This window comes from Pan paniscus, chromosome 13 (genome assembly GCF_029289425.2).
Source record: "Pan paniscus chromosome 13, NHGRI_mPanPan1-v2.0_pri, whole genome shotgun sequence".
Lineage (NCBI taxonomy): Eukaryota > Metazoa > Chordata > Mammalia > Primates > Hominidae > Pan > Pan paniscus.
This window is the reverse complement of record NC_073262.2, coordinates 47,912,393-47,925,430: the sequence shown is the minus strand read 5'-3', so window position 1 is coordinate 47,925,430 and position 13,038 is coordinate 47,912,393. Positions and strand designations below refer to the sequence as shown.

Here is a 13,038-nt window from a genome sequence, read left to right as displayed (position 1 = left end):
AGAAAGGAGGCATGACAGCCTCAGAGCTGACCACCATGTAAAACATGCTTCCTCCTCAGGGCCACAGCTCTCCTGGAGCCCTGGGACAATTATCAGCTGTACTCAAATGAGAGTTGACCTTTTCTGAAGAAACTCTATTACCAAAAAAAGAAAAATGGTGAGAAGTAAAAATGAATACTGAGATGTACTTAATGGGAGTATAACCTAACTCATCATTCTTATGATTTCATTCTTCAGCCAGGATGCTAGTATCTTAAGCTACTGTCACTACTTGGTAAGTATTTATATCCAGCTGTGACCATTTTCCACAATACTCAGCAGTATTACTTCTGTGCAGAGTGTATTTTCCCAATGTGTTAATGCCCGTGAGTTGGAAATGAATACTACCTGGTTGAAGGGGGCCCGGGGCCCATCACCTAGCAGAGGCGTTTTCTGTTGCTGGAATGGTATTGGCCCTTGAGATGGATGTGGCCCTCTTGCTGGGTTCTGCTGTCCCTGAGGTCCGGGGGGTCCTTGCATGCCACCCTGGGGTGGAGGTCCTAAAGAGCCCTGGGGCGGCCCCTGCTGACTTTGTGAGCCTGGAGGCCCTCGCAATTCCTGGGGAGGTCCCAGCATTGATCCTTGGGGTGGAGGCCCCTGCATGCCTCGGATCTCCTGAGGACCTCTCATTTCCTGAGGGCCGTGTCCCAGCAGTCCACCTGGAGGGTGAGGTCCTCTCATCTCTTGAGGCGGGTGGCCCATCATCATCCCTTGGGGAGCAGGACCCTGGCTCTCCCGGGGGCCTGGAGGCCCCTGCATTCCTCTTGGATTCAATCCCATCAGAGGTCCCTGAGACACAGGACCTTGGATCCCTTGAGACCCTGGTCCGCCTTGGATCCCATGAGGATGAGGAGGCCCTTGCATTCCTCTGGGACCAGGTGGTCCCTGCATACCTTGAGTACCCGGAGGCCCCTGTGGGCCCAAGTGACCCTGAGGGCCAGGCGGGCCTTGGGGGCCTATGTGACCCTGTGGGCCAGGTGGACCCTGAGGACCCATATGACCTTGAGGACCAGAACTACCTTGTGGTCCAGGTGGCCCTTGAGGTCCCAAAGGGCCATGAGGTCCAGGATGCCTCTGCATTCCTTGGGGCCCATGCATGTCCTGAGGCCGTGGCAACCCCTGGGGCGGGCCCTGGGGTCCCTGTGGTCCCATGAATCCTTGTGGCCCCCCACCTCCCTGATGCAGTGGAGGACCTTGTGGTCCCATTTGTCCCTGGGGTCCAGGAGGCCTAAACTGTCCCTGTGGACCTGGAGGCCCCATTTGAGCCATGTTCATTGGCATCTGCTGAGATGGATGGGGCTGTTGAAAACCTTGAGGAATCTGAGACATTGGACCTTGTCCTGGAAAAGGCTGGGGTCCGAGGAGAGGGGTGCCAGATGAGGGAGGAGGCTGAATTTGCTCAACTTGTTTCTGTGCAAGTCTTTCAATTTTAAGTTGCTGGAAAGAAAGAAAGAAAAAAGCACGTTGAATAAACGGGCCAGAGCCCTTGAAGATGACAATATTGCTATCATGTATTCTGTTAGGGGACTCTCAAAATAAACATAAAAACTGCTCAAACTCTTCATGCTCCAGTGGTAATTAGAGTCCATGCAACACTCAAGCACTGTAAAGAGTTTTAGGTTCTTTCTCATTCTTTTTAAGTCCTGGGACACAGTAGTAAGGATTTTTTTTTCCTTATTTTTTTTTTTCTGTCCCCCAAGCTGGAATGCAGTGGTACGATCGTGGTTCACTACAGCCTCACCCTCCTGGGCTCAAGTGATCCTCCCACCTCGGCCTCCGGAGTAGCTGGGACTACAGGCACATGCCACCACACCCAGCTAATTATTATTTGTAGAGATAGGGTCTTGCTATATTGCCCAGGCTGATCTCAAACTCCTGGGTTCAGCTGATCCTCCCGCCTCGCCTCCCAAAGTGCTGGGATTACAGGCGTGAGCCACTGTGCCTGGCCTAGTCAGGATTATTTTTGTCCATCTTGATCAGGGAAAGCCCAATAATTCACCACTAATTCATCATTCTTGGTAGCTAACATAGATAAGAAAAATAAGAACAAGCTACCTGCTATATGAGCAGACAAAAAGGAAAAACTCTTTCATAAACAGGTGAATTCAAATTAAAACTATGTTGGCTTTATCTTTTCTATTAAAAATGTATATTTAACTTAGATCTACTCACTGCCCCACTAATTCAGTTTTTTGATGTTGTTGTTGTTGTTGTTGTTGTTGTTGTTTTTGAGACAGAGTCTCACTTTGTGGCACAGGCTGGAGTGCAGTGGTACGATCTCGGCTCACTGCAACTTCTGCCTCTGGAGTTCAAACCATTTTCCTGCCTCAGCCGCCCATGTCACTGGGACTACAGGCATGCACCACCATGCCCAGCTAATTTTTGTATTTTCAGTAGAGGTGGGGTTTCACCATGTTGACCACGCTGGTCTCAAACTCCTGATCTCAGGTGATCTGTCTGCCTCGGCCTCCCAAAGTGCTGGGATTACAGGTGTAAGCCACCACGCCTGACCCTAATTGGGTTTTAAAAGTCCAAGATATGACTCAAGGAAGTCACTTAAAAAAAAAATTACTCAGACGTGATGGTGCATGCCTGTGGTCTCCGCCACTCAAGAGGCTTAATGTGGGAGGATCACTTGAGCCTGGGAGGCAGAGGTTGTAGCAAGCCGTGATCGCACCACTGCATTCCAGCCTGGGCGACAGGGCATGACTCTGTCTCTAAAATAAAATAAATAAAACAAAATACATAAATAACACATTTTTAAAAATTTTAAGAAACAGGATTCTTTTGGAAACTAGTCTTCTAGCATAGCAACAGGAAATGGCGGTGTTTGTCAGACCATCGGAGAGCCCCTTCCCTTTTCCTTAAGAGCCTATCAATAAAAATGTCACCACTACCCTCTTAGATCATCTTGAATTCCCCCCTACAGAGCTTCACACACCTCCAGAAGTTGTGGGTTAGTATATTGTAATGTAGCCATTTCTTGCTCAATTTCTGCTTGTGTTTTTTTCTTCTCTTCCAATTTAATGTCTTCTTTTCTGTCATTCAGCACCTCATTTGGAGCAGGAATTGGAACTTTATTTTGCATCCAAGCCTTGGGAAAGAAGAGAATATTAAAATGTACGCTAAGTATGAAAATTACAATGATAGAATGAGAAAACCACTCTACAATGTCATCTGCTCAATCTAACCTCTGAACCGATTTTATTTCTTTTTACCTTTTCTCCATGACTCAAGTACATGACTCATGCTAATTCTTACTGACATATTACTAGGTAGAAATTACTACGGTGATAAAAGCTGCAAGACACTGCATGTTATTAAGAATGCAAAGCTTGCCAGCCTCTTCACAGGGTACATGCACTTTGTGTTGAGGGGACAATTAAAGCACAAGATAGATAAACAATGGAGAAGAGAATCAACATACTCCCATACTCCCTCTGCTCCATGCCTCTTTCTTCTATTTCCTCTCATAGCATGGATGATAATAAGCAGGTGAGGACAGAACAGAGAAGACTGATAACAAACTCAATACAACTGCAAAGCAGTAGATGAGAACCATGTCTAAGAGTATGTGAACATGGGAAAAATGCTCCAGTACAGAAACACCTTCAACAGTGAGATAATCCAAGAGAAACCTCAAACTAACCAACCAAAACCTCTCTGCGTGGATGAGGTGGAGTCACTTTTACTTACCTGCTGGAACTGAGCAGGAATGGGTTTTGCATAAGGAACTTTCTTCTGAGGTACTTTTTTCTGATCCTTTTGCATCACTTCCTCCATTCCCCAATCTAAACCTGGAATTGTCATTTCAATTTCATTTGATTCATCTTTCCCTGCAACCGTAAAGAAAAGTGGTTTGCCTCTTAAATAAAAGAAATTGGCCACTTGATCAATGAACACATTATTGGAAGAATAGATTTTAAGTATTATGTCATTTATATAATTTTTATCAACATTTCTCAACATAAATCATTTTGGTATTTCAATATATTTATCAGGAACATAAACGGGTCAAGAAAAAATTTGTAAAAATTAAATGTATCTGTGTAATTTCTCTTACCCATCTGTTCTTGTTCCATAGCTAATTTTAGTTGTTCTGGTATTCCCATTCCTGGAATTACTGCCAGGCTATTAGGTTCGAGGTCATCTATAAATAGTAATACACCATTGTCAATAGAGAATTTACAAAAGTAGCGACTGATAAAATTAATGCTTTATAAAAATGAATGTCACTGATGATTTATAAATAAATCTACTATAAAATTAAAACTCATTTTGTATAATCTTCCCAACATCTAACACTTCTGTAACAGAATACCAGATTTCAAAGAAGGACAGATGTGCAAGAGTCTCACCATATTCTACTCCATCTTCAGACATTCCAGGTAAAAGGTTTAGATTATATCGATCTCGCATTTTATCACCTGGTCGGTTTCGAGTCCAGAATTTGCTGTAAAAATAATTAAAGGAGAAAAGAAGCATGGCTTCACTATTTTTTTGGGTACTAAACAGTACTAGGCAGACCCTTGGTAAACACAATACATTTTTACAATTTGTTTCTTCTACAAATTTAAAATGTGAGGTCATACACTTTGGCTCACATCTGTAATCCCAGCACTTTGGGAGGCTGTGGCAGGAGGATTAAGTCCAGGAGTCCAAGACCAGCCTGGGCAACATAGCGAAACCCTGTCTCTACAAAATAAAAATTAAAAAGTTAGCTGGGTGTGGTGGCACACACCTGTAGTCTCAGCTACTCATGAGGATAAGGCGGGAAGATGGCTTGAGCCCAGGAGTTTGAGGCTACAGTGAGCTGTGATCTCACCACAGAACTCCAGTCTCGGTGACAGAGTGAGACTCTGTCTCTTAAAATAATAATAAAAATAAAAATAAAATGTGGGGCCGGGCAAGGTGGCTCATGCCTGTAATCCCAGCACCTTGGGAGGCTGAGGCAGGAGGATTGCCTAAGCCCAGGAGTTTGACATCAGCCTGGGCAACATGGTGAAACCCCATCTCTACAAAAAACGCAAAAATTAGCCAGGTGTGGTGGTGTGCTCCTATAGTCTCAGCTACTCAGGAGGCTGAGGTAGGAGGATCACCTGAGCCCAGGGAGGTTGAGGCTACAGTGAGCTGAGACCGCACCATTGCACGCCAGCCTGGACAGAGACTCTGTCTCAAATAAATAAATAAATAAATAAAAGTGGAAAACTTCTGTTTTAAGTCAGAAGGCAAAACAAAATTTGAATATCCAAAACCATATTCAATACCCAATCTCTTTATTGCAATATAAGTATTTGTAAACCACTACAAAAATATTCCCAAGAATAAGTTGGAATATAAATTACTATATCAATCAACCAATAAAAATAAACACATACAGTATTTATTTCCTGTTGCTCCATATAAAGCTTTGCTATTTCAATATAAAGCTTACCTAGTATGGTCATTTGAGCCTGAGCAGAGAATATGCCCAAGAGGATGCCAAGCCAGACTCCAGATCATCCCTTCGTGGGCCATCTCCATCCCACCCACTTCCTTCTCTACCCTGCAACAGCACCAAAGAGAGAAGATTTTTTCACAAAAGTTACCCAGCTTCTCCCTCCCCCTCAAAAAAGACATTTTCTGTTACTCTTAAAATGAAGCTACCAAAGCCTGGACTTGGACTCTGGTGAATTCCACATGTCTCAGGGTATTGGCTTGTCATTGCCAAAGGACAGTTACCCTTTCATCCAAAGAGCACTTCACAGGGGAAAAGGCTGCAAGCATTTAGAAACTAGAAAATCTATTTTATTCCTCCTTAATGACTTCCATATCCACAAACAGAGGTACATTTTCTATTCCAAGCTGGATTTACAGAATTGAAAACTGCAAGCAGTCTCTGATATAGGATATATGAACACTTAAAAAAGTTACAAAACTATCATGTCTGCACACATTCACGTGCTCTCTTCACAAAATACACTACTTTTTCACATAAATCTTACATACCCAACATGCCAGAATAACAAAGAACCATCAGACCCTCCACTGGCAAAAAGTCCTTCATGAACAGGATGCCAGGCCACAGCTGCAGAACAAAACATGGGAAAAGACACAATTATCAGGATCTGAGAATGTTACAGGTAACAGTTGTCAATGAGAAGCATATCACAGCCACTGACCTGTGGCTTCTTTCTTATGACCTCGGAAGACTTGAAGCTCTTCTTTTAGGTTTCTGATATCAAAAAGTTTACAGAGATGATCACGTGATGCTGTGAGTAGCCAATTGCCATTGAGGTTTAATTTCACTTCCATTACTGTGTTTTTATGGGCATGACTAGAAACAAAGTATCAAAAAAAAAATGTCAGAATTCAAAACAAGTATAAATACAATGGCCATTTTTGTTGAAAAGCGAATTAATCAAGATGGCAAGAGGTTTGGCCTAGAAGCAATAATGCCTGTAACATTAAAGGATCATAGTTATAAACACACTTGAAAGAAACAAGTCAACGACAGAAATAATATGCACTGCCCAAACAAAGACAGCTCTCATCAACCAGTTAAAAAAGCAGCAGAGGCTGGGCGTGATGGCTCACGCCTGTAATCCCAGCACTTTGGGAAGCCTAGGCGAGTGGATCACCTGAGGTCAGTTCAAGACCAGCCTGGCCAACATGGTGAAACCCAGACTCTACTAAAAATACAAAAATTAGCCAGGCGTGATGGCGCATGCCTGTAGTCCCAGCTACTCAGGAGGCTGAGGCAGGAGAATCACTTGAACCCAGGAGGCAGAGGTTGCAGTGAGCCGAGATTGCACCAATGCACTCTAGTCTGGGTGACAGAGCGATACTCTGTCTCAAAATAATAATAATAATAATAATAATAATACAGTAGCAGAGCTTCCACTGAACAGTAAAATTTATCCGTGAAGCAGGGGAAGCACATGAACACAGAAATTAATATTCAATAAAGCTCATTACATTTCAAAACTTCCATAAAGTTTCTCTAATTAAGACAAAGCATAAAAATGGACTGGAAAGTCTGAAAGTTAATTTGAACTAAAGACAATGCAACAACCCCTGGCCTGCACAATGGATATCTCCAAGGGAGCATTCAAAAGGCATTCCAGGTTGGCATGGTCATTGGGGTTGTACAACAAAGCAGCCTTGCTCCAACCAATTCACTCTGAATATGGTTCTCTTCCCAATCAGAAAGACCAAGAAATGGATGCTTGGTCAAAAAAATGTTAACATATGCATGTAGCTGTGAATGTTCACAAATAACTGAAAGAGAAAACTAGATTACATAGCTGCATCGTAAGTAAGCCCGTCAGACAAAAAATGAGAAGTGGTTCAAAACCAGAAGAAAACCCTCTCGAAACAGATGTTGTGAGATGGAGAAGGCTGGGCCGTGTCTAGTAAGGGGCACACACGTCAACTCCTCACAGTGCCACAAGGTATTCTGATGGCAGGCAATAGGCTAGAATAGTAACCACCTCCCTCCTCATCCTACTCCCCACCCCCATATAACAACCAAATTAAACTTAGGTCTATGTGGCAGGACAAAAACAAGCCTTACTTCATTAAGAGTTCAGAGATGAATCATATTTAATTCATAAGAAGTCTATAGATCCAAGTCCATCTGTTGCCTAAATGACTTTTCCAGAAATACATAAGAGAAAACAAAGCTAAAAGTTAAAGGACACACTGCTTTGCTCCCCTTTGTTCAGGGGCCAAGGTGGGGTTCCTGTCACTTACAGTGTTGCAAGACTCTGCCCAGTCTTGGGATCCCAGAACTTGATTGGCTGTTGACTATCTTTACTTCCTGAAACAACTAACCCTTTGGTTGGATGCCAGTCTACACATTTCACATCAGCACCATGCCCTGTCGGAAACAAGTTAGGATTAAAACCTAATTAGTTACATGCATTTAAAGCAATTTAAACCAAAGTAGAGAAACCTAGTAAATGTTTTGCTCTCAGTGCTCAGTCAACTTAAAACTTGTTTTGTGAAGACTCTTTGGCCTCTGTGTGTCTGGAAATTTTTCAGATACAGTATCCTCTCCTCCTATGTCAAGACACACAGGAGCCAGTCCTCTCCTGGACCCAAGTGCATCTTCTCACCTACTTGCCGGGAGGTCAGTCAAGGCTTTTGGAGGCTGCACCCCTCAAGACCCCATTATGTAAAGATTTTGAAGTGTCTCATGTTGTTCCCGATTACCCTGATTATAGGGCACAATCCCTGTCACTCACTTCAGTTGTCCCACTTTGTGATAGTTCTTACAGACGAACTTGATTCAACCTGAATTTAGGACTTTGGGACCACCATTTAGGAATTTAGGACACCACTTTCTAGATGGAATGACAGGAAAAGCCAGCTTTCAGCTCCTGTTTACTGAAATGCAGGAGAAATACACTGCTTGATTCACATATGTTGTGACAGTTAGATGAGGTAATAATAACAGCTATCCTACTGCAGGCCTGCTATATTTTAGGCAGTGTAATGAGCACTTATAAGCATCATCTTTTTAAATCTTCACAAAATCCTGAGGAAAGTATTAGCATTATCTCCATTTTACAAGTGAAGAAACAGAAGGGCTGGAAGGGTTAAATAACACATCCTAGATCCCAAAGCCAGTCAGCAAGAACAGGAGAGAGTCCCTGAGCCTGGTCCATGGGATTCCAAGGATGGTTACTTTAGTAACCACCGTGCTAGAGCATTAGCTCACTTCACAAGTTTAATAGATTAACTTACTAAAAGTCATAAACGTGAAAGTCAATTTGTAAATTTGAAAAAAATGGATATGATTTTTGAAAAACTGGATGCTGTACAAAGCCCCAAGGATATTTTACATAACAAATGAACTAAGAAGCAGATGAGGAGTGAGGAAGAACATTCAGAGCTTCCTTCTCTACCCTGGATCAAATCCAGCTTCTGTGAAGTTCTGAGGTGGAAACAAGGAAGGATACAGAAGAATAGAGACAAAGGGAAGTGAAGTGGGAAAGAAGAGACGGGGTAGAGGCACCGACAGTGATTTGTACCCGTTCATAAGGGGAGACATTTTGGGTCTCAAATGGACATAGGTTTATCCCAACACAATACCCCGTACTGGCAAGCATGTAGGGAGGTGACAACAATCTGGAGAACAGTTTGGCTGTATGTGTCAAAAGTATGAGAAAGTACATCTCCTACAACCCAATAATCTCATGTCTTAGATTTTATCATTAGGAAATAATGGATGTGCAAAGGGATTTATCTGCAAGGACATTTACTGACACAATTTGTTTTTAATAGAACACAAATATATTACAAAATAAATTGCAGTGTGGCATATGTACTTAAAGGAATGTGATGCACCTATTATAAATGACCCTATAGATGATTTAATGGCACAATTAAAATGTTCATAATTTGTTTAAAAAAAATACACCAGTGTATACCATCACTGTAAAAGGCAAACAGTCAATAACATGAGTGACTGTGTGAGCTTATCTAAATTAAAGAAAAAAACCAAGAAGTCTAGACACCGAATTGTTAACAGAAATAATATTAAGCTGGAAGGTGGTATTGATTCTCTCTCCCCATGTTTATTCTATATTTTTATATTTTCTACAATGAACATATTTTGTAACTGGGTGGGAAGGGGGAAGAGAGGTTTTGCTGTTGCTTTGTCTTTTAAAAAGAAAAATAACTGAAGATGGAATAATTGAAATATAAAAATACTTCAGTCCCCCTTGCCCCTTGTTTGCCTTAAGAAATTTTAATTAACTATTTGCCCCTGAAAAGGTAGGGAATTTTAAAACTCTATGGGCCATTGTCACCTAAAAATAAATATTATGTATAGCTATGTATGCATTAATCAATCAAATTTGGGATTATGAGAAATGCCTGAGAAAGCAGTTTCAAATTACAATATACAATATGAAAAGTTCATATTCTTACCAGCCGTCTCTATCTACCCTCATCTTCTCTGGGACACGTTTATTACATAAAGAACGTATGTCTGTTTAGTTTTAAGGTATGTTTAAAGAAGCATACGTAAAAACAAAAAAAACTATGAACCCAAAAGGAACCACAAAATAAACTTCAGCTGCTTTGCTTTCTAATGTTCTCTAAAATTTATTAAAGTAAAATTCAAGCAAGTGAGGAATCTCATGAATTTACCCATATCCATACACATCTCAAATATAAATCAAACTGATGGGTCCTGATTCTTGGATGTAATTTTATTCATTGCTGTTCTTAATAAAATGAATACTAGCAAGCACAAATACTTATGTATAGCGTTATTCTAAGCGAAGTATGTGTAGCGACTCATTTTACATCTGAAGACTGTAAAGCGCAGACAGATTAAAGAACTTGCTTGGGACCACACTGATGATATGGGGCAGAGCAGAGATCTGGAATGCAGGGAGCTGGCCCCAGGGCCTCTCCTCTTAAGGACTATGTGATACTGCTTTCTTAGATATGAAAAGGTTAGTTAAGAGTTACAAGAGTAGAAAAAACAAAACTGTGTCACTTCCTATTTGCTTCTCTATACATAAAGACTCAGTGAAGGATAGTACCTAGCAGACAGTGAATTGGAACAGGGAGAGACTATACTTTTTTTTTTTTTTTTTTTTTTTTGAGATGGAGTCTCTCTCTGTCACCCAGGCTGGAGTGCAGTGGCGCCATCTCGGCTCACTACAACCAACCTCCGCCTCCCGGGTTCAAGCGATTCTCCTGCCTCAGCCTCCCAAGTAGCTGGGACTACAGGCGCCCACCACCACGCCCGGCTAATTGTTTGTATTTTTGGTAGAGATATGGTTTCACTGTGTTAGCCAGGATGGTCTCAATCTCCTGGCCTCGTGATCCGCCCACCTTGGCCTCCCAAAGTGTTGGGATTACAGGCGTGAGCCACCGCACCCGGCCAACTATTCATTTTTTAGCCTTTACATCATTTTACTTTTGAACCACATGCATGTAGTATCTAATTTTACAAAACTGAATACAAATAAATGAAATAAAGTTACTTAAGAAAATATATGAAAAAAGTATGTGTAGCATGCTAACATTTAGAACTTAAAAACAGAGGGACACACACCCACGCCCCTTTGCTCAAAAATGCATACCATGTGTGTCTGAAAGAATACAAAAGAATCTGATAACATCAACTGGCTCCAAGAACTAGGTAGCTTGGGACACAAGGGAAAGAAGGAGACTTTTCACGACACATAGTTTTGTAATTTTTCAACTTTGAAACACGTTAATGACCTATTGAGAAAATTCAATTTAAAAAAATTTACTAAACTTACTAGATAACAGTGGATTACCTCTGGAAAGTGGGTGGGAAATATTTACAGGCAGCATATATCATTAAAAGAATGTTTTAATGTAAAAGAGAAAAATAAATAGATTAAGCTGGAATAGAAGAAAATTGATATGCAATTGCTTCCTTCTTCAGGAAGAAGTGACTGAATTTTCAGTAAAGTGAAAAAAATTTTTCAAATGATAAAATTCTGCCCTCACATGTCAATGTTGATATATTTAGATCCAGAGGAATAAGACCAGAAGAAATTCATCCTAATAATTTAAGTGGATTAAAAAAAAACCTTTGATATGTAAAAGATGGCACTTAAAGTCTTATTAATAATAGCAAAAAAATGGAAACAAATTTTAGAAGTGGAATTATTAAACAAACTTTGCCACAGCCAAAAACCATTAAAATGAAGATTTTTGAAACAAAAAAGCTCATGAAATAATGTGAACTAAAAAGCAAGCAAAACACACATACAAACTATACATATACATACACATTTTTATAATCATCGTAACATATGTGTGTACATTTTGTACATTTTATACTTGTACATTTTGGTATGGTTACCAAAATGCAGATACGGATAGGCAGAAGATGAAAATCACATTGAGAATAATGGAAACAAAGATGAACTTCTATCCACATTTCCTCTAGTATAATATTGTGGTTTTAAGAATAAACAACATGGATTATATTTTGTGTGTGTGTGAACTCTCGATTTTTTTTTGTTGTTTGTTTGTTTAGGTATGTTTTTAATATGAAGGAAAAAAAAACACCACTGAATGCAAGTTACTTTGCTAAGTAGTATTTTCCCATCAAATTAACAAAAATTGATCAGGCACGGTGGCGCGTGCCTGTAATCCCAGCACTTTGGGAGGCCAAGGTGGGTGGATTGCTTGAATCCAGAAGTTTTGAGACCAGCCTGGGAAACATAGTGAGATGCCATTTTTACAAAAAATACAAAAATTAGCTGGGCATGGTGATGCATGCCTGTAGTCCCAGTTGCTCAGGAGGCAGAGGTGGAGGATCGCCTCAGCCCAGGGAGGCTGAGGTTGCAGTGAGCCAAGATCACGCCACTGCACTCCAGCCTGGGCAACAGAGCAAGACCCTGCCTCAAAAAAAAAAAAACACAGAAAAGCAAAAATTACATTTGGTGGCACTCAGTGTTAATAAGAGAGAGAGTAATAGGCACTCTCATCTGTAATTGGTTGGGAAGTAAATTAGGACAACTTTTGGGCAAGGCCATATGGCCATTATCTATCACAATCTTAAAGGCATATAACCATTGATTCTATCAATCCTCTACGAGGAATTTACCCTGTGACTGCAAAAGCACACCAAGATTTATGTACAAAGATATTTACTGCACCTTGTTTGAATTGCCAAAACTGGAAATAACCTAAACATGAATCAATGAGAGGTTATTTAAGAAAATTAAGGTAAAGACATATAATTGAATACAATCCAGCTCATAAAACTGAGGCAGAAATAAGGACCTTTTTGGGGGTTTTGGAAATGTTCTATATCTAGATTAGAATGTATTTATTTGTCAAATTTTATAGGACTGTAGACCTAAAAAGGGTACATGTTACCTTATTTAAATTATACCGCAGGGCCAGGCACTGTGGCTCACACCTGTAATGCCAGTACTTTGGGAGGCTGAGGCCGAAGAATTCCTTGAGTCCAGGAGGTAGAGACCAGCCTGGGCAACATAGTGAGACCCT

At 40.9% G+C, this 13,038-nt stretch overlaps 1 protein-coding gene across 3 annotated transcripts in view; it reads right to left on the bottom strand.

Moving 5' to 3' along the window:
- The window catches only part of WDR33 (WD repeat domain 33), a 105,648-nt gene that overhangs the window by 12,964 nt on the left and 79,646 nt on the right, over positions 1–13,038 (bottom strand). For all 3 annotated transcript variants that reach the window (XM_003828250.6, XM_008953604.5, XM_055108563.2), the window contains exons 8-16: positions 7,774–7,900; positions 6,201–6,355; positions 6,028–6,106; positions 5,474–5,584; positions 4,398–4,492; positions 4,103–4,189; positions 3,736–3,875; positions 2,981–3,133; positions 388–1,476 (exon numbers count right to left, since the gene is read on the bottom strand). In XM_003828250.6, the coding sequence (XP_003828298.1) occupies positions 388–1,476; positions 2,981–3,133; positions 3,736–3,875; positions 4,103–4,189; positions 4,398–4,492; positions 5,474–5,584; positions 6,028–6,106; positions 6,201–6,355; positions 7,774–7,900 (2,036 nt within the window). The remainder of the gene's footprint in view (positions 1–387; positions 1,477–2,980; positions 3,134–3,735; positions 3,876–4,102; positions 4,190–4,397; positions 4,493–5,473; positions 5,585–6,027; positions 6,107–6,200; positions 6,356–7,773; positions 7,901–13,038) is intronic.